General features: G+C 40.0%; 1 protein-coding gene across 2 annotated transcripts; it reads left to right on the forward strand.

The window, feature by feature from the left end:
- Nucleotides 1-2,460: 2,460 nt before the first annotated feature.
- Nucleotides 2,461-22,283, forward strand: LOC134226834 (chitin deacetylase 1). 2 transcript variants are annotated; one of them, XM_062707856.1, is made up of 5 exons: nucleotides 2,461-3,098; nucleotides 17,058-17,193; nucleotides 17,492-17,622; nucleotides 20,140-20,289; nucleotides 20,355-22,283. In XM_062707856.1, the coding sequence occupies exons 1-5, from the start codon at nucleotides 3,047-3,049 to the stop codon at nucleotides 21,506-21,508; spliced, it is 1,623 nt and encodes a 540-aa protein (XP_062563840.1). In that variant the 5' UTR covers nucleotides 2,461-3,046; the 3' UTR covers nucleotides 21,509-22,283. The 2 variants fall into 2 exon arrangements, with proteins under 2 accessions (XP_062563840.1, XP_062563841.1); XM_062707857.1 differs by lacking the exon at nucleotides 17,492-17,622 and adding an exon at nucleotides 17,841-17,953.
- Nucleotides 22,284-25,029: the final 2,746 nt, after the last annotated feature.

Here is a 25,029-nt window from a genome sequence, read left to right on the forward strand (position 1 = left end):
AAGCAAAGTTTAGGGTCAGTTACTTGCATTTGAACTAGCAAGCGATAAGGGCACTTGTTCTAATTTAGACTATACCCGATTTTTTTTACACGGGGGATGCGTGCCGTGTGAAAAAAATCCGTGTAAAAATAATCCGTGTTATATATTTTTATGTGATTAAGCCGATATAAATACTTAAAAACGATTATACAACCCCCTAGGGATTTTTATTATATTTTATAAAAAATATATTTTGAGGGAGCAACAAAGGATTTTCAAAACATTCTTTAACAAATCCAAAGAGTTTTTTTTATTTTTTTTTTCATTTTAATATTTACTTTTTATTATCCACCACCCCCTCCCCCCCGTTTCGGAGACCAGCAGGACATAATGTTAAATAAATATTTGTAACGCCCTTAAGGGGCCCTCCTTTGCCGTGCGGTAAGACGCGCGGCTACAAAGCAAGACCATGCTGAGGGTGGCTGGGTTCGATTCCCGGTGCCGGTCTAGGCAATTTTCGGATTGGAAATTGTATCGACTTCCATGGGCATAAAAGTATCATCGTGTTAGCCTCATAATACACGAATGCAAAAATGGTAACCTGGCTAAGAAACCACGAAGTTAATAACTGTGGAAGTGCTAAATGAACACTAAGCTGCGAGGCGGCTCTGTCCCAGTGTGGGGATGTAATGCCAATAAGAAGAAGAAACGCCCTTATTAGTGTAAAACAGATTATTAGGGATTAATCAAAGATTTAAGCAAGATTAGTGAATAATGGATATTAAATATTTATTGATTACAGTCCGACTGACTGGGGTATTTATTGATATATTTTGGCTTTTTCAGTCTGATATATTTAAACGGGTTTATATTCGCATTGCCCGACGTTTCGGCCTGTTTATTGGGTCTTTTTCAAGGGAAAAGCTGCCGAAGAACGGCAGGCAGCTTTTCCCCTGAAAATGACCCAATAAACGAAACGTTGGGCAATGCGAATATAAACCCATTTGAATATATCAGACTGAAAAACCCAAAATATATCATTAAATATTTATAAATTTAAATATTACCAAAGCTTTTTTGGCGCAATTTCAAAGTTTATTTCCTACATTCTTTCCTCTAAGATGCAAAAAAGATTTTCTTATCATCAGTGTGAAAAATTGACTTGCGTGAAGTAAGAAAACTAAATAATATTGTGCAGAAGAGTTCAATTTCAATGTTAGCCCTGAAGGAAACTGATCGCTGCACAGGACGTAACCGTCGCTTCATTACCCGGTGGTGGTACCTACGATTGGTGGGTGCGGAATGCGCATTCAACGCAACGTGTCCATTATCAGATGTTCATGGAGAAACTATCCGGGTTGCCGTTTTATTGAAATCAAACCATTTCAACTTAACCCTTTAAATATCTAAAACACTTTTAATTTTTTTTTATTAATTTATATTTGGAAATAGGGAACAGATAGGAAGAGTAGGTCTGTCTACTTCCTGTTAATAAATATCATTTCGTGCAAAGAGGACGTGCTCTTCTCCACATCTATTGGGTCTTTTTGGTTATTGAGTGCTTCGTTTTGTTACAGTTAATGTTGGTTCTGATTTTTGTTTAGGTTGTGCTTAAGTGTCCCTGCCTACGAATACGCCCACCCCTTTGGCTCTTCATACAAAAGTATGCAAATTGCAGATATGCACAATAAAATACAACCAGGATCTAATCTTGTGTAAGAATAGACCAGAGCAGACGCTTCACAGTAATATACGGTAGTACCATCATCATCAACGACATTTTAGTAATCGATGTTGGGTTGAATCAACATTGTTAAACTGCAGTTTGGTTAAAGATCATTACAATCCGGCCTGGAAAGATGTCTGAGCTTTTTTTCATTTCTCAGATTGTACAATGAAGTATAAAAAATCAAGTCATTTCATTAAAATACCACTGAGATCATAACATCTCATAGTTTTAACGGGGTTCGTTTCTCACCTTTTCATTGAAGTCTCTCCGCTTTCACAGTTTTGTTATTAAACCGCAGTCAATGTAAGTGTCTACTGGTTGTGAGCACTCTGTGAGATATCACGGGATCTCTTTTGCAATCATCATACATAATTTAAGTAGGTAGGTAACTGCTTTTAATTTCCATCTCCTAGCTTTCAAATTAATCCTATAAAAAATGCAGTAATAAAAAGCAAATGCTTTCTGATCATTTTATGATTTTTCCTCAGAAATTATAAAATTAATGCTGTTTTTTTGTTTCTCGACAAGATGTATATGGGTGTTTGAGACGGACAAAGGAGCAGTTCCCCTGTACACCCTAATGCAGCTAATGTACATCTACTCAACAACAATCATCTCGAAATTGCACTTATATTCGCCACCGTCATCGCCGTTGCACTCAGGAAGTAAAGCGAAATGAAAGTCTTCCATAAATACACCTTATGAAACACTATCCTCGTCTAGTAGCAAGCTGGTGGCGGACCCACTCGTCTGTGCCAATTGATTGCCATTCAACGCCACCACGCCGACATAAGGCGTCGTCGATTGCTTTCCGGCTTCAGAGGGGTAACCCACTCGGACTGGGACCCGCGGCGGTCACTAGTTTTGTGTTCAGTGAGTGAACAACCCCCCACCGTATTTGTTCCTTGACCGTGGCACGAGAGTGAGATCTCGGAGCAGGAGAGCGAGTTACCGCCACGCACGAGGGAGCACCCTGCTGAGGAAGAACTCGCGTGGCCGCGCCAAGGCAAAACGCGTACGCCTATATATAAATAGTTGATGGTCTGCTCGGAAAGATTTTAGTGTGCTATTGGACATTCGAGCCCGTCTCCGGCTCCCTAAATCTTCGTCTGTGGAGAATTCTAGTTTTTTTTTCTTCTGTAGCTGGCCCCCGTTTTTGGTGGCTAGTGGTGGGTGTTCGCAGAAAGGAGATCCTGTGCGGTGGCGCGCAGTGGTGGCAGAGGAGAGCGAGCAAGCGACCAAAGCGAGAGAGAGGGAACGGAGCGCGTAAAACGTGATCGCGGCGTGAAGCGCGATCAGTTCAGTGCGAGGAGTGGTACAGTGCAGTGCAGCCTTGAAATGGCTAGTGTGATAAAGTTGCTCGGTGTTCTGTGCTTAGTGGTGGCAATCGGTAAGGCATTTTTCCATCTTTTTCAGTGAATGTGGACTTTGGTTTTCAAGGAAGTTTGTTTATTCGAAGTTTTCCTTAGAAGGACAATTTATTTGCGTAATAAGAGAAAAGTAACCATACGATCGACTGCATTGAGTGGGAAGTGAGAAGTGCGACCACTACCAAAAGCAAATGTGTGATTTTTATTTTTATGCAACATGAAGATTGTAACGGTTGCTAAAATGCTCGAAGGTGGTAATCGAGTTATGTCTGATGAAAGAGGGACAAGTTTATTTATTATTTCCATTAATGAGCACAAGTAGTCATATCAGTTTCCATCTGCTAATTAGATGCATGCCAGAGTTGATACCCGGTCGATGATGCTGTCGTTGATGAAGATGGGAGTGATGAGAGGATCATTATGATATAATGTGGTTAAAGTGATCCAACCCGACACCACAGAAGATTGGTGATATAATGTCTCATTTGCATTTCTCGTTTCGGAATGGCACGCGGTGAATTATTACGAAATGTTTTGCTCACTTTGAATAGATTCCTAGAGCAAAACGAAAATGAAACTTTAGCGATGTGATGTGGATGCACCTCGTGGGATAGGGTGGATCATACGAGACACTGCACTTGATTGCTTCATAGCTTTTATGATTAGATTAATTTGAAATAAGTCAAGTAAATGCCAAATCCTCATATTAAACATACGCTATATTCAATTTTCGCACAACAAACGCAATACGCAATTGTCTTCATCACTTAAAATGTTGAGGGCATTCAGATCAATAAATATTCAGCCTTAGTTTATTAAGAAAATAGATATACTTTCTGAAAAGAAAAGAAAAAACTATTTGCTTCGTTGCTTTGAGTGCATCAATTATGGAAAGTTGAAGCAATAAAATCACTCTGTCGTCAATTCTTTCAATAAATCATCAAATGGTTCAAAAATTCAGTAAATATCAATTGTTTCAACAGAACAACAACAGCTAAGTGAAAGTACTGTTTAACAATATATACTTTATTTTGTTTTGTTTTTTATTTATTTCTCGTTTTTATCTTTTTATCATACATCTTCATATCATTTGTCACGCTATACGATAAAAATCATTCGTCGTGAAAGATTTAATATTTCAATGAAAATCGATTCTACGATGTTAGATACTTGATAATGAAATCAAAATCGATTCTTGAATATTGAGTCAGAAGCGGAAACCAGAATTAATGAAAAAAAATGAATTTTTATTAAATTAAAAATCCAAAAGTTATCAGAGTTAGAGACAAAAATATTTATTTTCGAGAAATATTCAGCCTGACTTATCTCATGTTTGTTAAGCACACATGAAAACGTTGGAAGGCATATTGAACTTTTTTTCGTTGCTGAGTGATGTTTCGATTATTTTGGAATATTCACAGAATAGTGTGACATGATTACGCCAAGTTCGTTGGTTTCCTTGGTATGACGGTTGGTGCTCAAGCGCATGACGGTTTGGTTGGTGAAAAAAGGCCTCACAACGACGATCAAGCAAATCGCTTGTTACTCCTTCATATTTAGCTTGTTTGCGGCATACGTCGCAAAACTAGATGCAAAATGACGTAGATTAGATGGAAAAAGTATTGAAATAATTGATAGGAAGGAGAGAAGAAAAAAATCCAAAATTCGGATAAAACATCTAATCAGGTTGCGAGAGAGAACGACTTCGCAACACTAGCCCATAAAGTATCATGCGCTTCCATGCTGTATCAGGATGACAAAAGTGGACACGCTGTGACTTTTCTTTTCCCTCTATCCATATCAGAATTCAGTTTTGCTTAATGATGATGATGATGATGATGATGATGATACTAACATCTATTGTAGCAAGGCACCTGCCGATAGCACTGGCCATATCTGACAAACGATTTGATCATGATTATACTACTGTTTGTATTTCATCAAACTCCTGTATGAAGAGCCAAAAATGGGTGGGGTAGTTCCATAAGCAGAGACACTTATGCGAATCCATGGGATGAATAGAGAATCTGACGATTCCACTCTTCCTATCCAAATCGCTTCAATCGGGTGCCCTAATGTTTTTTTTTTTTGTATAATCATATAGTTTCAAATAGATGTAATGTAAATTGATAATAGGGGAACTGTTCCGATATCCATCTCACTGTACATATATCCATCTCATCGCTAAACAAAGAAATACGGGACCAAATTCGCCGCTTCTTTTTGTCAACATGCGTGCTCACTGCTGAAAAAGTCACAAAAATAATAAACAAACCAAATTCCTTTCCATTGCTTTGTTTTTTATGGGATGGAAATAGGAGCTATGAGATGCAATGGAATTTTCTCCCTATATGCAATGGAATTTTCTCACCAAAAAATCGAAATCTTTTCTTCGTCACCATCATTCAGTTTTGCTTAATATTACAAAAAGTTCCGGTATCCCGGGATTTCCCGGGACAAGCGATTATTTTATCTTGAATCTCGTCACAAGAAAAAGTGTCGAGAAATGAACCCTCTAAACAAAATTAATGTATGACGTGGTTCTTCTAATTGCTGTAATGGATCCATTTTTTAGAACTTTTATAACGCCACGATGACAGGCGGAAAAACGACGTTGCATGTCGTTGACTTGATTGTAATTTCGACATTTTTTAATATGTTGATTGACAGAAAATGTTTTACAAAGTTGTATGTAATGCATTTAAGATGTACTTACAGCGTCATCATGGTTAGCTTGGTGATGTATTTTTTCAATGCTACTGCCGAACTATCTCGACTGGCAAACTGTTTATTTATTTGAGACAGTAAACTGACACAATATTGATCGGACTAATGGGCCAAACACAATTGGTACGTTTGCGTGCGTTTTGACAGTTTTTCCATGGGAAAACTGTCAAAACGCACGCAAACGTATCAATTGTGTTTGGCCCATAACGCAACGGTTGCTTCGACCTCCTTCCGTACGGTTTCAATGGCTGCGATGATTCAGCGGGAAGCTCGGCATTTGAACCACTCGACTCGAAAATCGAAGTTGAAGTCGTGAACCCTCGACATACAGTGCGACACAATCATTGTTTTTGTTCTTCACAGAACAAGCGATCCAATTGAGTATGTTCAGACTGCCCTCCGAAACTTTACTTTGTGAGGAAGACCATGGCAACTGAAGAAGCGGATCTGGTTTGTTCCTCCGCAGACAGTGAAACAAGCCCAGGATGACCTCCGTAATTTTCTCCGCGGAGTAAAGAAATCCGGTTAGTTCTCCAGCCTGGAAGAGAAATATTCTGCGCCGGTTGTACCAAAGACTTATTAAGACTTTCATGTCCCACAGAAAGCACGCTTTTTAGTGTTCATGAAATACTATACAAAATTGACAATCGCACCTAGATGCAAATACATCGCTGAGTAACTGGTACTTCTGTGAATCTCCAAAACTGTCTTGCTACGGCAACTACTACAGATTAAAACGTAGGAAAAACCAATGTGCTGAATCAATTTTGAAAGACAAAACGCAATTCCATTCGGCTAGGAAAGAGTGTCCCCTTTCATGTTGTCACCAGGTGACTTCCCCCTTAGTACATCAGGTACTCATCACGACCGCAGTCATACTTGTTCTAGCCTTCCTTTTTTGGGACGGGATATTTGCGTCCTGGGAACTTAAACCTCGACGGCTTGGGCCTTGAAATGATCGATGGAGCACAGCGACAAGATATGCTGTCCAATGTTTACGCGACCCACCTTGAGGCCAGTTGTGCTAAATCCGCCAAACGATAGGCCCATTGCAGCCAAATGGAGCTTTGAATCATACTAAATGTGTTATCTGGCTATCTGTTGGATGTGGGTCAGATTTCAGGTCAAATACAGGCCTGGGTAATTTGTGTTCCTGTACCTCCAAAAAATGGCTATGTCTTTACTCGTAGTAGTTCCGGAAAACAATCTTCCAGTTGGCTGTGTTTGTCTTCCGGTTCCAAAGCATCTAAAAGTAAATTGGACAAACGTCTTTGTATTTAGAACGGCCATTTGACCGTATAATCCGATTGTAAATATTCCTAAAGCCGGCTTGTTGGTTGGAAGCCCTTCTAAAGTGCTTATATTGGTTTGTTTAAATAGTAGTTGTGACCACTGACCGTAGATTCAAAAGGTTAGGTAAACTAACTCCAAAAGCCGGTATCATAGACTGTTCAAATATATTGGTCGTTCTTCCCGTGAACCCGTTCTAGGTCGAGATGTTACATTATATCCGAACCATGACTACGGTTAAGATGCGTGTGATACAAACGGTGGTGCAGATCCGATAAATCCTTTGACCACTTCTTCTTCTTCTTCTTCTTATTGGCATTACATCCCCACACTGGGACAGAGCCGCCTCGTAGCTTAGTGTTCATTAAGCACTTCCACAGTTATTAACTTCGAGGTTTCTAAGCCAGGTTACCATTTTTGCATTCGTATATCATGATATCATGAGGCTAACACGATGATACTTTTATGCCCAGGGAAGTCCAATCCGAAAATTGCTTAGACCGGCAGCGGGAATCTAACCCAGCCACCCTCAGCATGGTCTTGCTTTGTAGCCGCGCGTCTTACCGCACGGCTAAGGAAGGCCCCTTTGACCACACCGTCTTTAATTCGCAGTCCATAAACGACTAGGTTACAAAAAATTCCTTTAAAGTTGCTTATCCTATTTTGAGCAGCCAGCATATGAACAACGCTGTCTTATTGCGAAGGCGAAAGGTGCAACACTCTAAAATAGCTGGAGGTATAAAAATAAAGTTTTTAGGAAAGGTGACCTTCAATAAGCCAAAGAATTTACTGAGACAATAACAAGATACAATTTTCAGAAAAATATATATATAGCTCTTTTAGTGGAATGTATTCAACCGTCTAAGACGAATTAAGTACTGTCCATTTAATTCCACCAGTTTAACTTTAACTGGTGGAATTAAATGGACAGTACTTAATTTGTCTTAGACGGTTTAAGATACAGTTATTGACGGGAAAGGTCATTTCGACCATTTCGACCAGTCTTCCAATGAGTTTTGACCACCGAAAAACACAATTATAAGACTTAATTATTCCATTTACTTCCACTATTTTAAACTTGTGTGTATCAATAGATACGTATTTCATTTTTTACTTCTTCAGTGTTTTGTTATCGGATGTGTCGAGTTTATGCGTCAAACAAAAACAAAACTATGTTAAGGCGTTGAAGCGTTGACATAACGTTTTACCCAATTCAGTATAAGTTAGCTTGATATAAATTTTCTTGTTGATTTTCTAGATTTTGTATACCAAACCATAATTTGTTTGTTGTCATAAGCTATACTGACATTATTGCAAAGGAGATGTAAAAAATGTGATCACCTAGACGTCAAACAAGGGTGCCGAATACAGTACTACGAGTCGTCCTTTAAATGCTGTAAAACGATGCCGAAAGGAAAGGGCTTGGAACCTTGCAGCGAAGAGGTGTGAAATACTCCTCAACCATCATAGGTATCGATGGTAGACACCTTCTGCCGAATTTTGATTAGCTCAACATGTTTGGCGCAAATTCGGATGAAAGAACCTTGGTTGGAACCACAGCTGACAGACTTCAGCTTGGTTTCTTCGGTCATTTGGGTGTATTACTTACTGTGCACCATATGGCTTCACGCAAACTTAACACAACGTCCCTTCATGTGGCAATCACGTTGCATGGCCAAGCACGACACAGTACCGTTTAGACTCAAATTCCCAACATGACTCGTATTCCAAACACTCGCTATAAAGTGGCCTGTTTGGTTTTATTCGCGTAATTTTCTCCACGGGAGCTTCTATTCGTTTGTAATCTTGATCCTGAGTACGGAAACCGGATGAAAGTTTAAGTTTTAGGGCGCTAAAATGCCAGTGGTCGTAATACACATACACTTCGCCACGTCGCTTTAGGGTTTCCGGGTTGCTGAAGTCAATGTTCCAGTTTTGTTTCCATACCAACGGCAACAAAATCGCAATCGCCAAGCAATTGTCTCATCGCGTTTGTTTAGAAGAGCCTTGAACGCGACCGCGCGATGCGACACGACAGTGCAGTTTGACAGTTCATTGATAATAATTGCTATTCCTTTGCGTGAATCGCGTCGCACGTCGCGCTAACTCAAGCAGGAACCTTAACCTTAAGAATCAGATGCACAAGATAGTACTTTTTGTCAAGTTTTCTGCATTCTCAGGTTCTGAAGCTCAACTTCAGCGTAACTTTGTCCACAGTATATTTGAGGCCTATCTCGTGACAATCGACACCTATGCCAAATCCGTGCGTCTTCATGCACGCTGCTCGCCAAGCATTTTCAACATTAAGAAATTTGATAAAACTCGATTGTCGGTTTTCAAATTCGAATGTGTTTCAGAATTCCTGCTATTCGTTCATTTGAGACGCCATTCTCTTTTTATCCAATTCAGGCAGGCGCGAAGTAGTGTCTAAAGTGTTTTTTATTACAAAAAAGCAGCATGAAGTAATACGCTGTGATTACGAATATTTTTCCGCTTTCTGCATATGATGAGAATGACTATATAGCTACTGGGTAGATAATATTATCTACCCAGTATATAGGCAGTTTTACGCTCTAAGATTAACTCGAGTCCTATTGGTTATAAGCAGTAACCAATTGTTGTGCCTTTTTAATCTTGTTTGGTCCATACACATGAGCATTGAATTTCCCTCCCCTAGAGCCTCGTGTTTTTGTTCGCCTTTGCTAGTTCCTCATTTTCTTCAAAATTTCATCAACAATTTATTACAAACCTCTATATACAGCATTACAAACCTCTTTTTCTATGCTCTCTGTAACTCAAAATGAAGACTGCCATTAACTTTCTTCACTTCTATCTTCGCCAACACCTACATACAGCCTATTCTTCTGTTCTCCAACAAATGATCCTTTGACTGTAGAGTTCCTTGAGTCGTTTTTTTTTTCAAATTTTCCTCCTTTTCAAATTGTCAAATTGTTCGAGCCACCCTAACAGGCATTTATCTCAGAAGTTGTCTTACCTCGGTCAACAACTGGCGATGATATAGAAACAGAAGGGAAAAAAATACACCAGGCGGTAGTGGCGCTGGGTAAACCTACCGGCGGCGGCGGTGATTCAAGTGTCTGACTTAATGCAGACTTAAACCTGTTCTCCGCCATCGTTGCAAGCTCCGCTCGCGATTCTTTAGCCCCTAGTCCTGCGTCGAAGATCTTGGTTCGTTAACGATTTCATTCGTGTGCAACCTCAGGCCGGTTGAAAAATTTGCATAACTTTTTAGCACAACCCGATTGGTTGGGTACGATGCGGTACTTGGCTGGTAATTGATTTTCACTTTTGTTTGCGATCTATCGAGACGTATTCGAACTACGCGGAGGTACGGAGGTTACACCCAGATGCATGCAAATATCAATGCTGCACCTCGGTATGAACCATAAATATAACTTGATGCAATACCGATTCTCGGAAAAATGTGTTCTTGGTTTGCACCAATAGAACAGGTATGGCGATTGTTTCGACCTTCCTGGTTTTCTACGTTGGGAAATGAAAGATTGCGCTTGCATCCATTGCTGTTGGACATTTGCTTCAGGTCGAACTAGTTTTTCTCTGCTTTTAGAACCTAGAGGAATCTAGAATGTTTTAAAACCCCCGTTGATTGTCAATAATCGTTGATCAAAGCATTCTAAATTCTTGCATAGTTCATGATAACCTCAAATTAAATTCATTATGAATTCTTTGTAGACATGTAGCATTATTTATGTGTGTTTACGGTTGCAATTACATTTTATACAAGACTTAACATAAGCACGTCACACCCAGCAGACATCTTGTGGGGTTCATGGCCGTAATAAATTGAGGCCAACATGCAACCTGAGATCCATCATCTTCGAGATGTTTTATGGGCATAAAGCGCATGCCCACTTCGAATTACGACGCATTAAAGACAATGTAAATTCTATGCGAAATATTCTCAGATGCATGCGCGCATGCATGGCTAACCATTGTGCATAATTCAAGTTCCCAACGAGTGCCAGAGACCAGCGTTGTTGCATCGCGGGATGACCATGGCCCTAACTGTTCCTAATAAGGGCCTTTTGCCCTCCATTATCAGATGCCGGGTAATCGTTGCTGTGGTAACAAGATTTACATCAGCGCCAACTTTGAATAATAGTCTGTACGTCTAATGATTGGTATCCTTTGTTATTCCTTTGGGCATGTGTCCTTCAAACGAGCGTAGATTTACAACACTAATCATCTCGATCGACGCTGTCGTCGTCGTAGATCCAGCGGCGATTATTTCAAACCACTTTGCAAACTTGATTGATGTCTGATGTCATGCCCGTCGTATCCAAAGCTAACGCGTCGCATCAAAATCCCCTCCACACTGCCGCCATTCACTTTTGCGGCAGACTGCGTCGTAACATCGCTGCGGTGTTCTAGTCCTTCGGGTACAACGTGTCTTCTGGATGATGGTCCTAAGGCTAAACTGGTGCTAAACGAAGTTCCAATGAAAGTGAGTTGAGCTCGGCCCGGTTTGAGATTCGATTGATCTTCTCAACAAACAATTTAAGCTTAATAAGATTAATTAGATTGAGGAAGCATTATTTTAATGTAATAAGCTTTTTATCAGCTTCCAATGTGTGTTGGGTTATCTTTGTCGAATACGTTCGTATGATATGGAGAAGGGATCATACGACCATCGAATGCGACGTTACGTAAAGTAATCGCGAAACCTAGATGCAGGTAGTTGTTCTTTTTTTCACAGTGCCTTTTTTTCCAAGAAATTTCCAAACCGGGAGATTGCGGAAAAAGTGGTGTCAGCGGTAGAACGAAACTGGTTTCTTTGGTCGATGGTGCGATGGAGAGGAGGTGGGAGCAGGGTAGCTTGAAAATGTGAATGGCAATGTGCTAAGTCGCAATTGCAAGACTGGTTGAGTTTAAGTGGTCATTGCGGTCATAGCTCAACCCGCCTGACTCGGGACGTTGTATTAATCAAGGCATCGTGTTCGTTATAATGAAATCCTTAGTTTATAATCGACTTTCCATGGTTATTGTTTTTAAGGAGTTATTGTACATGCGAAATGAAAAATCAATTTATTGAAAGTGGCATGATTACTACCGATATCGAAATCCGTACACCTAAGCACTTCAGTGATTGTAAAAGTATCTATAAAATATGAATCGAATGCAAATTTTGAAATGTTTCAGTTCTACGAAAAACATGATGGACAGACAAAGAATCAAAATCCGCACAGCTATTTTTCGTCTAAATATGTAAAGTAAAGCAGACAGATTGACTATTGTACCATTTATATGCCGATGGTTTTATTTTATTCATTGCGTTTTACATTTTAAACACTGTCACTTTTGGTATAATTCTGTACAAAACGCAAACAAATATTAAATTTTTCTTGTTTTAACTTCAAAGCCTACTTTCCACTTTTATGGTCCAATAGCTCAAGCCCGTCATAATGGCAAATATTTGTAAAGTTCATCCAGACATCTAACAAAGTGTTTAGTAATCGACATGGATATCAGGCAGATTTTTTATATCTAACTTTCATTTGGAAGGCTCATTTGCCATTTGGCCTTACAGAGCTGGATACTTTTTTTATACATTTTTTTGTACAGCTTTGTAAGGTAAAAAGACTTCACTATTCCATTTTACTTCCACTATAATCACTTTGTATCAATAGATACGTATTTCGTTTTCTACTTGAAAACTTCTTCAGTGTTTTGTTATCGAGTCGGACAACTCAATTTTGAGTAAACTTTCATTTCCGTGTATTTCTTTTGTTCGTGTCATTATCCACTGAATTGCTCTTCAACGAGGTGTCTTCCTCCTGTTGACTATGCTCGCATCCATCGTCACTAGTCTCAGAAACCAGGTACAATGAAGCACAAACATATTCTCCAGGGGTTTGCATTTTGTTTAAGTTAATACTTTTTTTCACCTATTCTAATACGTACGGAGCAACTCTAGCGCTCAAAACCTTCCAGCTATTTAATACTCACTGATTACTTTTGCGAGCACCACTAGTGGTCCAAATATTTCAGCAATTTTGAACACACACTCACCCAAAAAACAAATCTGACAATTATCGTATAAAATCTTGGCATATATAATTCTGTAAGCTTTTTATACAGATATTGTATTAAAATAATACAAATCTTTTAGATTTCAATACAACAATTGTTAAAATCTTCCGAAATTGTATATGCCATATTATTATACAATTTCTGTAAGGTTCTCATGCAGAGCTGCATTGAAATCTGCCATCCACTGATTGGGTGCTGAACATTTTTGCGAGCTCCACTCGCGCTCAAAATGTTTTGCGATTTCATTACGAACTGAGGACTTTAGCGAGCACCACTCCCGCCCAAAATGTTTTTAGCAATTTGGATACGCACTTGGTATTTTTGCGAGTATTACTCGCGCACTAAATGTTTTTAGCAATTTGGATACGCACTGAGCACTTATGAAAGCACCACTCACTCGCGCTCAAAATGTTTTCAGCGATTTGGATACGCACCGAGCACCACTCGAGCTCAAAATATTTTATCAATTTTTCACACGCACTGAGCGCTTATGCGGGCGACACTCGTGCTCAAAATATTTGAGCGATTTTTAATTAGCACTGAGCACCACTGACGCTCAAAATTTTTTAGCGATTTATCGCACGCACTGAGCACTTTTGCGCGCACCACTCGCGCTCAAAATGTTTAGCGATTTTTCACACGCACTAAGAGTTTTTGCGAGCACCACTCGCGCTCAAAATGTTTCAGTGATTTTGATACGCACTGAGTATTTTTGCGAGCATCATTCGCGCACTAAATGTTTTTAGCAATTTGGATAGGCACTGAGCACTTATGAGAGCACCACTCACTCGCGCTCAAAATGTTTTTAGCGATTCGGATACGCACTGAGCACTTATGCGTGCAATACTCGTGCTCAAAATATTTTAGCGATTTTCACACGCACTGAGCACTTTTGCGAGCACCACTCATGTTTTGGCGACTTGGCGACTTAGGCGAGCACCAATCACGCTCAAAATGTTTTTATCGATCTGGATACCCAATGAGCACTTATGCGAGCACCACTCACGCTCAAAATGTTTTTAGCGATTTGCATACGCACTGAACACTTTGCGAGCACCACTCGCGCTCAAAATGTTTTAGCGATTTAGATACGAACTGTGCGTTTTTGCGTGCATCACTCGCGTTCAAAATGTTTTTATCGATTTGGATACGCACTGAGCTTATGCGGGCAATACTCGTACTCAAAATGTTTTTGTCGGCATTTTTTATTTATTAACTTTGATCGGTCCATACTTTTTCGATGCGGAATTTATTAATTTTAAAAACAGTCAGGTTGTCTAGTGAATCGAAAATTTAACGTAAGGTCTAAATTATGCCCGGGAAGGGTAGCCAAATGTGTAGCCTCGTGCCATCGGAAAAGGACTTATGTATCGTCCGTAAATAATTAGGGGAAACATGGTTGCTTTGCGAACGTGTTGTAAGTCATGGCCTACTGACGCTCAATTTAAAATATGCCGCGTTGGCGCGATTGTATGGCATATGGCGAGTCACGTGAGACGTATGATCGATAAGATAGATATTGGCATATTACACACTGTCAAACGAGAATTCAAATAACTATCAATTCATGGCACACAGAAAGGGTTTTAAGGGCTCTGAAATGATTGATGGGGATGTTATTGATTTGTTTTTATTATTGAATTTGGCATTGATCTGTAACGGAAGACAAACAAAAACAAAATTGACGGATGACAATGAAAAGAAAAAGGCATTTAAACGCGAAATGTGAAAAAAACATTTGAACCATGAACTTTGAAACCTTTGAACCATGAACTCTTCGATACCTGCTGGAGAATGGAATACATTCATCTACCAATTTCTCCATGTTTGACATTTTCGCTGTCAACTGATCAAGGTCTCCTGACAAGCTATTGCGAAAACATTATCAAAAAGCAATATCCCGCTTGTAAATATAGCCATCTGTAGCGCCAACTGCAGCCAGGGATGCCAGACATACAGACATGTCTGTATTTATACAGACATTTGGTCTTGCATACAGACATCATACAGATTACAGACATTATACAGACTTTTGATTAAAGTTACAGACTTTTATGCTACGTTTTGACAGGGCAAGTGAATTGAACAACTCAGTTGAATTCAATTGACTTGCCAAAAGTTGAACATGATCGTACGGATTTTCGATCAGAATTATGTGAACTTCCGAACGTAATCCTTCTTAGTCCACTTACGGAATCTATTCGATTTTCTGAACGAAATTCTTTTGGGGTTTTGAAAGTAATCACTCTGGGCTTCCCAAAGAAATCCTTTTGAACTTCCATACGGAATTGATGGGATTCTGAACAAAATCATTCTAGAATTAAGAACGGAATACTTTTGGTCTTCCGAACGGAATCTTTTGGACTTTCAATTAGAGCGTTCTGAGCTTCTGAACGGAATCTTTTTCTGCTTCTGGGTAAGAGATTCTGATTAGAATATTCATAGATTCCCTACCGAAGCTCTAACAGGATTTGTTTAGGAAGCGCGAAAGGAATCGATTCGAAAACCTAGAAAAGATCTTTTCAAAAGCCGAAAAGAGCTCCGTTCAGAAAACCAAAAAATAACGGTTTTTAAACCGAAAACAAGGCCTTTCTCTTAGTTTCAGAGCGAAATTATTTAGGATTCTGGAAGAAATTCTTTTGGGCTTCCTAAACAGATTTTTTTGGATTTCCGAACGAAACCTTGTTGGTAAAAATTTACGAAACTATTTTGGACTTTACTTTCAAACGGTCGGGTTTAATTTCGAAAGGTATGCTTTTGGAATTCCAAGTGGAGCCATTTGGGCTTCTGAATCTTGTTCTGAATGCATCTTTTCTGTTTCTGTAAAAGCCTTAAAAGATTACGTTCGGAGGCCGAAACGATTTTGTTCAAAAGCGCAAAAAGAGTTCTGTTCGGAAGCCCAAACCCAAAAGATTTCCGTTTCGTTCTTTGGGTTTCTAAACGGATTTATTCCTTCTGTGCCTCTCCTCCGAACTGAGCTCTTTTGAACTTCCCAACGGATTTTCAGTTAGAAAGTTGCATATATATTATCAATTTATGGTAATTAACAACATACATATTGATAAGAACATTATTCAGAGCTTTGTAGTGGAATATCTTCACTTAGCATAAGACAAGAAACTATTATCCCGTTTAATTCCACCACTTGATTGTAACTTTAGAGTAGTTTCCAAAAATACGTATTTCGACCTCAACAGCAACCTTACTTGACTTTAGTATATCATACTTGACGCGACTAAGTCCTACACCGACTTTTCGATTCTTCGATATTCTACGTTATCAAAAGTGCATGATTTTTAAATAATTTTCTAATTCCTGTACCTTATGAACTCCATACATACACATACAGACATTTTGCTGAAATTAATACAGATTTTAAAAAATTGTATCTGGCATCACTGACTGCAGCCAGGGAGTCCGCTTTCTCATTGCCCGGAACAGAGCAATGAGAAGGGACCTCTTGCATCGTTATGGTGTAAAAGCGTTTCGATAAAGCGCTCAATGCTTTCCGTATCATCCTTAGGAGTCTTTAGGAGGCAGACATGACAAGTATTTGTCACTATTTGAAGTGGATTTGAAAGCAAACGGAGGGAAATATTTGTGACGATATGAAACTCACGACCTTCTTTCTGCCAAGCTTCCGTATGGAGAAGAAGGGAAGAAAATCAGTGTGGAAGCTGATATCTCTCCTCTGGCTTTTTTTCTCATTTTCCTTTTTTAACTCTTAATAAAATCGAAATAACAAGTTCGGTTTGTACAGACATTCACACTTTAAAACTTCGAAGAAATTAAGCTTCCTAAAGAGTCAATATGTAATACTAAATAAACTAAATAACTAAATAAAAATTTTAACAAATATTAACTCAAGTTATTCCCTCTCATCATTACAGCTGAAGCCGATTTCCGCGTCAAGCGGCAGGACGAGGATGGCGATCTGGAGGATAACATCGATGATCTGTGCAAGGACCGACCCGCGGACGAGTACTTCCGCCTGAGCACCGATGGCGATTGCCGTGAAGTCGTGAGGTGAAGATCCAACGCCGTCCTCTTGAATCGCAAGAAACGCGAGACTGAGTGTGTGCGTGTTGCCAAAGGGTTTCTTTGTGATGCCTTCCGTTTCACTTTCTATTGTTCTGCAGCAGTTCGTGAGATCGTCGGCACTGAGAGAGTGTGGGCCGCAGGTCTGCATTGTGAATAACTTAGTTATGGCAGTGCTGATGCTATGTTTTCTAATTTTTTGGCTTAATTCACATATTTGAATAGTTTATCTTTTTTTTGACATAAGAATAGAAGTCTAATTTTCGCTTTACTTGTCAATGCATAGGTGTGATAATGCAGGGGAAAATGGCATCACAAGGCTGGCACGCGTGCGTTGCCCAACCGGGTTGTACTTTGACGTTTACCGTCAGACCTGCGATTGGAAAACGAACGTTAAAAATTGCGATGAACTAGGAAGTAAGTCCACAACGGTGGACCGACCAACGATGGAATCCGTTTCCATTCCATCCTTGGTTCTGGGTTCACCGGAGCAAACTGTCACCACTAAAACTTTTCTTTCTTCTTCTCTATTTGCATCTACTTGTCTTTTGAAAACATTTAAAAAAAATCACAACCCCACTGTAAACCAAAAAAAAAACATCTACGTTCCCCCCTACGTGTTGTCCAATAAATAGGTGTACCCGTTCCGGGCTGAAGCAAATTACTTGCCCTTCCGGTCTAGCGTTCGACATTGAAAAGCAAACTTGCGATTGGAAAGCAAAGGTCACCACGTGTGACAAGAAGGAAAGTAAGTCTCAAACCAAATCAACGTTTTCTTTTCGGCCAAGGGAAGCAACTCGCCAAAGTTTTAGTTTTTTCACCGCTTTGTATATACGATTCTTTCCGAAAACACCGGAAAGTCGACGCCATGTGCACAGTACTTGCAGAAGTTTTATTTTTTGCTAAGTTTTACACGCAATTTGGTTTGGGATAGTAGAGAATTCTCAATAGCTTAGTACAAAATGCAATCCACGCACGCATACATCGTGTGCAAACATAAGATTAGACGAATGATGGATTCGGAAGTTAGGATCAGTAGTTATTAGCGTAGGAAGCACTAAAAGTAGGCATTGCGTTGCTTTTCTAAAAAATACAAAAGTGACACGAAGTGACGCAATGTCTACTGAGCCATGACATTGTAGCTCTTTGACAAATGACAGTAGACACTGAATCAAACTACAGTCAACTTTCACTCGTTGGGCTAAGCTTGTAGCCCATCTAGTGAAAGACTTTCGTTAGTTGGGCTGAGATTTTATCTGTCAAATCAGCGAATACAATAGAAACTCTGAGCTGCCAACTGTGAGAAAACCACGTTTTTAGCTGTTGACGTCATAATTTGACGTTCGTCTTCGTTTTAGATGGGCTGTAGCCCAACTAAATCGTAGCCCATCTAAAGGTAGCCCAACGAGTGAAAGTTGACTGTAATTGTTTTACTAACCCAACACTTCATCTCAGGTCTAAACAAGCTTGCTTATGATTTGAATAATATTCTGTTTGAGGTAACGGTTACTAACAATTTTATGTTAATCGAACATCTTCTAATCTTTCTTGAGGAATGTGTCTGTGAAACCAGCTAGAAATATGTAAAATTACGAGCACATGTTGACTAAACATTGAAATCTACTTTAAATTGTAAAACGTAACAATAAATTTAAAGTCCTTTGTAATCCAATTTCGTGACACAGATAAACATCCCTTAAAAGCATAACTGTCTCATGTATATAGGGAAACAAGAAAATTTAGGACATTTATGTTTGTAGGGAAGAAAACTTCAGTAGCAATTACCTGGTTGGACCAATATCACGACACACAGATCTACCCATTGACTTTATGATATATTTGTTTGCTCTAACGAAAAAGTCTGCATGGCATCCCTAGGCTAACGAAATGGGTTTTAAATATTTAAGATACACTCTTCAATAATTTGTTTGTACAGTCAACTCTAAGCATCTCGATGTTCCGCATCACGTTATCTCTCCATATGTCGATGGTTTTCTAGGTGCCTTCAATTCCCTTACATTTTTGCTTTCTACATCTCGATAATCTCACTATTTCTGTCAATATCGCTCTCGATATGTGCTTGCCATATTTTTTTTAAGATTCACTCTCCTTATGTCGTATTCAAATTTCTAGGCTACTAGACCATCTTTAGAAAATAATAAGCACATAAAAAGCATTAATGACATTTATTCAGAATCTGTTTTCAATATTTTTTTTCATTACCCGATCTCTCATTATTTCGATGGACCATTCAATATCGAGATATAGAGAGTCAAATGTAGTTGTTCAAGAAACATGCATTAATAACGTGAAACAATCGTTTCATATTGTTCATCAGTACACTCAGTATTTGTAAATTATAAAACAGTATGTTCAGACTAACCCAAGAATGAGGTTCCAACCAGCGAATTCCAACTGTATTTACTACACAATGTTTTCTTCTCACCTACTATTTTGTGTGCTAAACCAAATCCACAATGTTCCTCATTTCATTGAATGCAATCTTTTCTACAATTCACCGCGAATCTCAGTTTGGCAGTCGTATGTAAACAATGCATGACTTTTGCTAATGAAACGGCAAAATTTACCATTGTGTCTACTCAAAACCAATCGTCAAACACTAACTTCGACACCATAGACATGAACACGCTAAAAAAATAGAAGAATCGTAACATTACCAGTAAACCCTGATCAAGGGTTCCAAATTAAATGTTCCAATCGCACACGTATTCCTTCCACATCAACTACACGAACACGCCTATTTACAACACGTTCTACAACAGCGATCCCCCCAATCAACGCAATGATGATCGATTCTAGAATAAGCCCACCCTTCTTCATCACTTCACGCTAACTCCCAACATACTTCAAAAGAACATCATCTCCGAACTGTTCTGACGATACCTTTGTGATCTTTTCTTTCAATCTCTAAAGAACCAAGAAAGGTTCTCCCCATTCTGAAGACCGATGAGCCCATTTGCCCCGAAGGCAAGCTCTCCTGCGGTAACGGCGAGTGCGTTGACAAGGAACTGTTCTGTAACGGCAAGCCCGACTGCAAGGACGAGTCCGACGAGAATGCATGTAGTAAGTGCCATCAGAACCACGACAAAACCATTACTCCCTAATTAATCAATCACTTCCATCCGTAGCCGTTGATCTCGACCCGAACCGTGCACCCGACTGCGATACCACGCAGTGCGCCTTGCCAGACTGTTTCTGCTCGGCTGACGGTACCCGCATCCCCGGAAATATCGAACCACAGCAGGTGCCACAAATGATCACCATCACCTTCAACGGCGCCGTCAATGTCGACAATATCGACTTGTACGAGGACATCTTCAACGGTCAACGACAGAACCCGAACGGCTGTCAGATCCGGGGTACCTTCTTCGTATCGCACAAATACACCAACTACTCAGCTGTGCAGGATCTGCACCGCAAGGGCCACGAAATTTCGGTATTCTCTCTGACCCACAAGGATGATCCCAACTACTGGACCCAGGGAACCTATGACGATTGGCTTGCTGAAATGGCAGGAGCTCGTCTGATCATCGAACGGTTTGCCAACATTACCGACGGTTCAATCATTGGTGTGCGTGCCCCGTACCTGCGTGTCGGAGGTAACAAACAGTTCGAAATGATGGCCGATCAGTTCTTCGTGTACGATGCCTCGATCACGGCTTCTCTCGGACGAGTTCCCATCTGGCCATACACTCTGTACTTCCGAATGCCGCACAAGTGCAACGGTAACGCCCACAACTGCCCATCTCGTAGCCACCCAGTCTGGGAAATGGTCATGAATGAACTTGATCGTCGTGACGATCCAACCTTCGACGAATCGCTTCCTGGTTGCCACATGGTTGATTCCTGTTCCAACATCCAATCTGGTGAGCAATTCGGTCGTCTTCTGCGTCATAACTTCAACCGTCACTACAATACCAACCGTGCCCCACTGGGTCTGAATTTCCACGCCTCATGGCTGAAGTCCAAGAAGGAATACCGCGAAGAGCTGATCAAATTCATTGAAGAAATGCTTGTCCGCAACGATGTCTTCTTCGTTACCATGCTGCAGGTCATCCAATGGATGCAGAACCCAACCGAGCTGAACGCTCTGCGTGACTTCCAAGAATGGAAGGAGAAATGTGATGTCAAGGGACAGCCCTACTGCTCCCTCCCGAACGCTTGTCCGCTGACGACTCGCGAACTGCCCGGCGAAACCCTTCGTCTCTTCACTTGCATGGAGTGCCCCAACAACTACCCATGGATTCTGGACCCAACTGGAGATGGCTTCTCCACCAAGTAAGCTAGTCTCCCATGAGGAATTTCCATCCACCGAAAGTCTGATTTAGTTGCGTGAAGAGTACACTACCAACGTAAGGAATCTCCGTTGACCCAACTCAAGCTCCCTATACTTCCTCAATTCCCAACGGAGAATATACGTCTGTTGTAAATAATTATAATTTCTTACATTCTCCTGTCCCCAAAAAAAAATATCCCATCCTGACCATCCTCCCCCTAGATTCCTGGCATCCTTAGTATCCTCAATATAAAAACCAAACCGCCATTTTCCTATTCTCGGAGAATGATCAGAATATGATAATTAATTCAACAAAAACTCAAAAGATTGAACGTGATAATTTTATTTAAAAACGAAAATACTCTTTCCAACCTTCCACCCTCAAACACAACAACGAAAACGGTATCGAAAACCGTAGTGAAAGAGATTTTAGATCGCGATAGAGAAAACATGGTGGCCGCCACCCCGTTCAAATAGTTTCGCGATTTTGCTGCGGACAGCCTCGGGTGTGTGCGTCACGTATCAGGTGTTTTTTGACAGTTAAGAGTATTCTTTTTTATTAAATGAAAAAATAACTATATTTTAAACTATTTTTCCTAACTTAAATTGAGTAAAAAAGGATTGTGCCGCAGCTGCAAGAAGGCGAACAAATTTGCTACATGCAGATGTCTTGCATCAGAAAGAAAAAAAGAAGTGTACATGCGGCTTGTAGTTTAGAACTATAAAAACAAAAATACAAAAAATTAAAAACAAATGAAAATAAATTTTCCATTAAAACATAGTCTCCGCATTATAAGATTGATCGATGACAATTTCTGTTGGAAACACGAATATGTATTTTATGTCAAAAAAGGTAGGTTGGCTTGAGAGACTTGCTCCATCCCCCCTGAATTACCAAAGTATACTAAAAGCTTGGTTCTAACGATAATAAGGCCGATACAAATATTTAAAATCTATTTTGTCTCCCCCACCTCGGATTTTTTTTTTGCCTAAAAGTAATATTTTGAGGGGGCAACAAAATAAAATTCGGATAATTTTGAGGATTTTCAAAACATTCTTTAACAAATCCGAGGAGTATTTTGATTTTTTTTTTCATTTTAATATTTATTTTTAATTATACCAACACCACCCCCCCTGTGACCAGTATGACAAAAAGTTAATTAAATATTTGTAACGGCCTAATTACCTATTAATGTTATTATTAACTCATCTCAATTTTAACATTACTTATCTATTTATTATCGAACTGCAATGAAAAGATTGAGCAAAATCCCTTCATTTTCGCTTAAATTCAATTTGCGATTCTCTCACCTCACCCGTAAGATTTTCATTCAATCCGCTTAGATTTACAAACAACCATGCGTTCCACCATTACTTAACATGCAATTGAGAGGCCATTGATTGCCAACACTGTGGCAATCAAACACCCGAAACACTTCAACATAAATTCTCTTCTGGCGCTCGTGTCGGCTCGGCATGGACGGTCCTGCAGCAGAATCTGGCGGAAGTAATGGATGGATGGAGACGACTTTCGTTTGAAGACCTCGCGAAGCCCGCTTTGCCAGGCATACGGAGAGCGGCTCGTGTAAAAATTCTGAAACTGCTAATAAACTACATCTGCTTTGTTAATAACAGTAATAATAATGATATAATTGATAATTACGCTTTAGATAATACTTAACATAGATTTTTGAAATATACCAGAACTTTGTTAATATGAACATGAATTGACTTAATAAACAAAATTTTTACCACAAAAAACATCGGAAAATTGACTGCGTCTCCGATTTGTCTAACATATCACCGAAAAGAATATCTGGTAGAAGCCTACCCGAGCAAAGCTTGAGAGCAAATCGTTAACTTCTTTTTATGATGTGATATCGTCGATTATGTTTACTTAATTTGGTATCTTTTTGGTCGTTTTAACGGTTAAAATAATAAAACGTTTAGTATTATATCAACGCAATGATAAACTTTGACAAAGTATTTCGAAGATCAACATCGTTACATCTTTACCACTAAATTAATTGCAATAACGATATAAATATTCATGTAACGTTATCAGTTTTCTGATAAGGTACGATATCAACGTTATGATATATTTATTATTCATTTATTTATTACATTCATACATCAAGGCCGAAGTGGCTTGTGCGGTATAGAAGAGTCTTCTCCATTCGGCTCGGTCCATGGCTACACGTCGCCAACCACGCAGTCTACGGAGGGTTCGCAAGTCATCTTCCACCTGATCGATCCACCTTGCCCGCTGTGCACCTCGCCTTCTTGTGCTCGTCGGAGAACCATTTTAACTGGGTTACTGTCCGACATTCTGGCTAAGAGCCCGGCCCATCGCAGTCGTCCGATTTTTGCGGTGTGAACAATGGATGGTTCTCCCAGCAGCTCATGCAACTCGTGGTTCATTCGTCCCTCCGCGTACCGTCCACCATCTGCACCCCACCATAGATGGTACGCAGCACTTTCCTTTCGAAAACTCCAAGTGCGCGTTGGTCCTCCACGAGCATCGTCCAGGTCTCGTGTCCGTAGAGGACTACCGGTCTAATGAGCATTTTGTCAGTTTGGTACGGCGGCGAACTCTATTCTAAATCGTACGATTTCCAGCCACTATGCGTCTCCGAATTTTTCTGCTGGTATCATTTTCGGCAGCCCAAGTACACAAATCCTTCTATCACCTCGATTTCGTTCCACCGATGCAAACTCGCGGGGGGTGGCTCACATTGTCTTCTTTTGAACCTCTTCTTATCATGTACTTCGTTTTCGACGTGTTGATGACTAGTCCTCCATCGTCACTTTGATCAACCGTGTCAGTTTACCCGGAAGTCCGTGTTCATGCTGCCATAGCTGGTCCCGATCGATTGTATCATATGCGGCTTTGAAGTCAATGAATAGATGATGCGTGGACACGTTGTATTCGCGGCAGTTCTGCAGTACCTGGTCCGTGGTGGAGCGTTCGCCCATAAAACCCGGCTGGTACTGCCCCATGAACTCCCTTGCAATTGGTGCTAGTTGACGGTATAAAATTTGGGAGAGTACCTTGTAGGCGGCAATGTGATTGCGCGTTAGTTGCTAAACTCCAGCTCACGCTCGTTCGTATGAAGGTTCCCGTTTATGTCCTTACACATATCAGGCTGTGGCACGCGGCCCTTAGGGTCTGTTCACAAATTACGTAACGCTTTTGGGGGGAGGGGGAGGTCCAACTTGCGTTATACTTTGTTACACTAAAAGGAGGGGGAGGGGGTAGGTACTACCAAATGTTACGCATAACGCGAATAAAAAAATATTTTAAAGGGTTTTTTTAAATTACTGATTGAAGTAATTGCAATATATCTTGATCAAGACGATGAATACGTATCAACCTTGCCATACTACCCATAATTGTCCCATGCTAGTATTTGTAGTTTTTTACTTTTTATCTCAGAGTAAGCTATTTTGTTTTTTTAAAGAATCCTAAAAGACAGTGAGTTTTTTTCGAATAATTGTTGCAAAATTTCGAAGCATTTTTGTCTCAC

The sequence above is a fragment of the Armigeres subalbatus genome, chromosome 3 (genome assembly GCF_024139115.2).
Source record: "Armigeres subalbatus isolate Guangzhou_Male chromosome 3, GZ_Asu_2, whole genome shotgun sequence".
NCBI classification, from domain to species: domain Eukaryota; kingdom Metazoa; phylum Arthropoda; class Insecta; order Diptera; family Culicidae; genus Armigeres; species Armigeres subalbatus.

Excerpts from the sequence above, each read along its gene's own strand:
- LOC134226834 (XM_062707856.1), top strand. The coding sequence starts at position 3,047 with ATGGCTAGTGTGATAAAGTTGCTCGGTGTTCTGTGCTTAGTGGTGGCA. Across the intron at positions 17,194-17,491 it reads GATTGCCGTGAAGTCGTGAG|GTGTGATAATGCAGGGGAAA; the intron begins GTGAAGATCCAA and ends GTCAATGCATAG. Across the intron at positions 20,290-20,354 it reads GTCCGACGAGAATGCATGTA|CCGTTGATCTCGACCCGAAC; the intron begins GTAAGTGCCATC and ends TTCCATCCGTAG.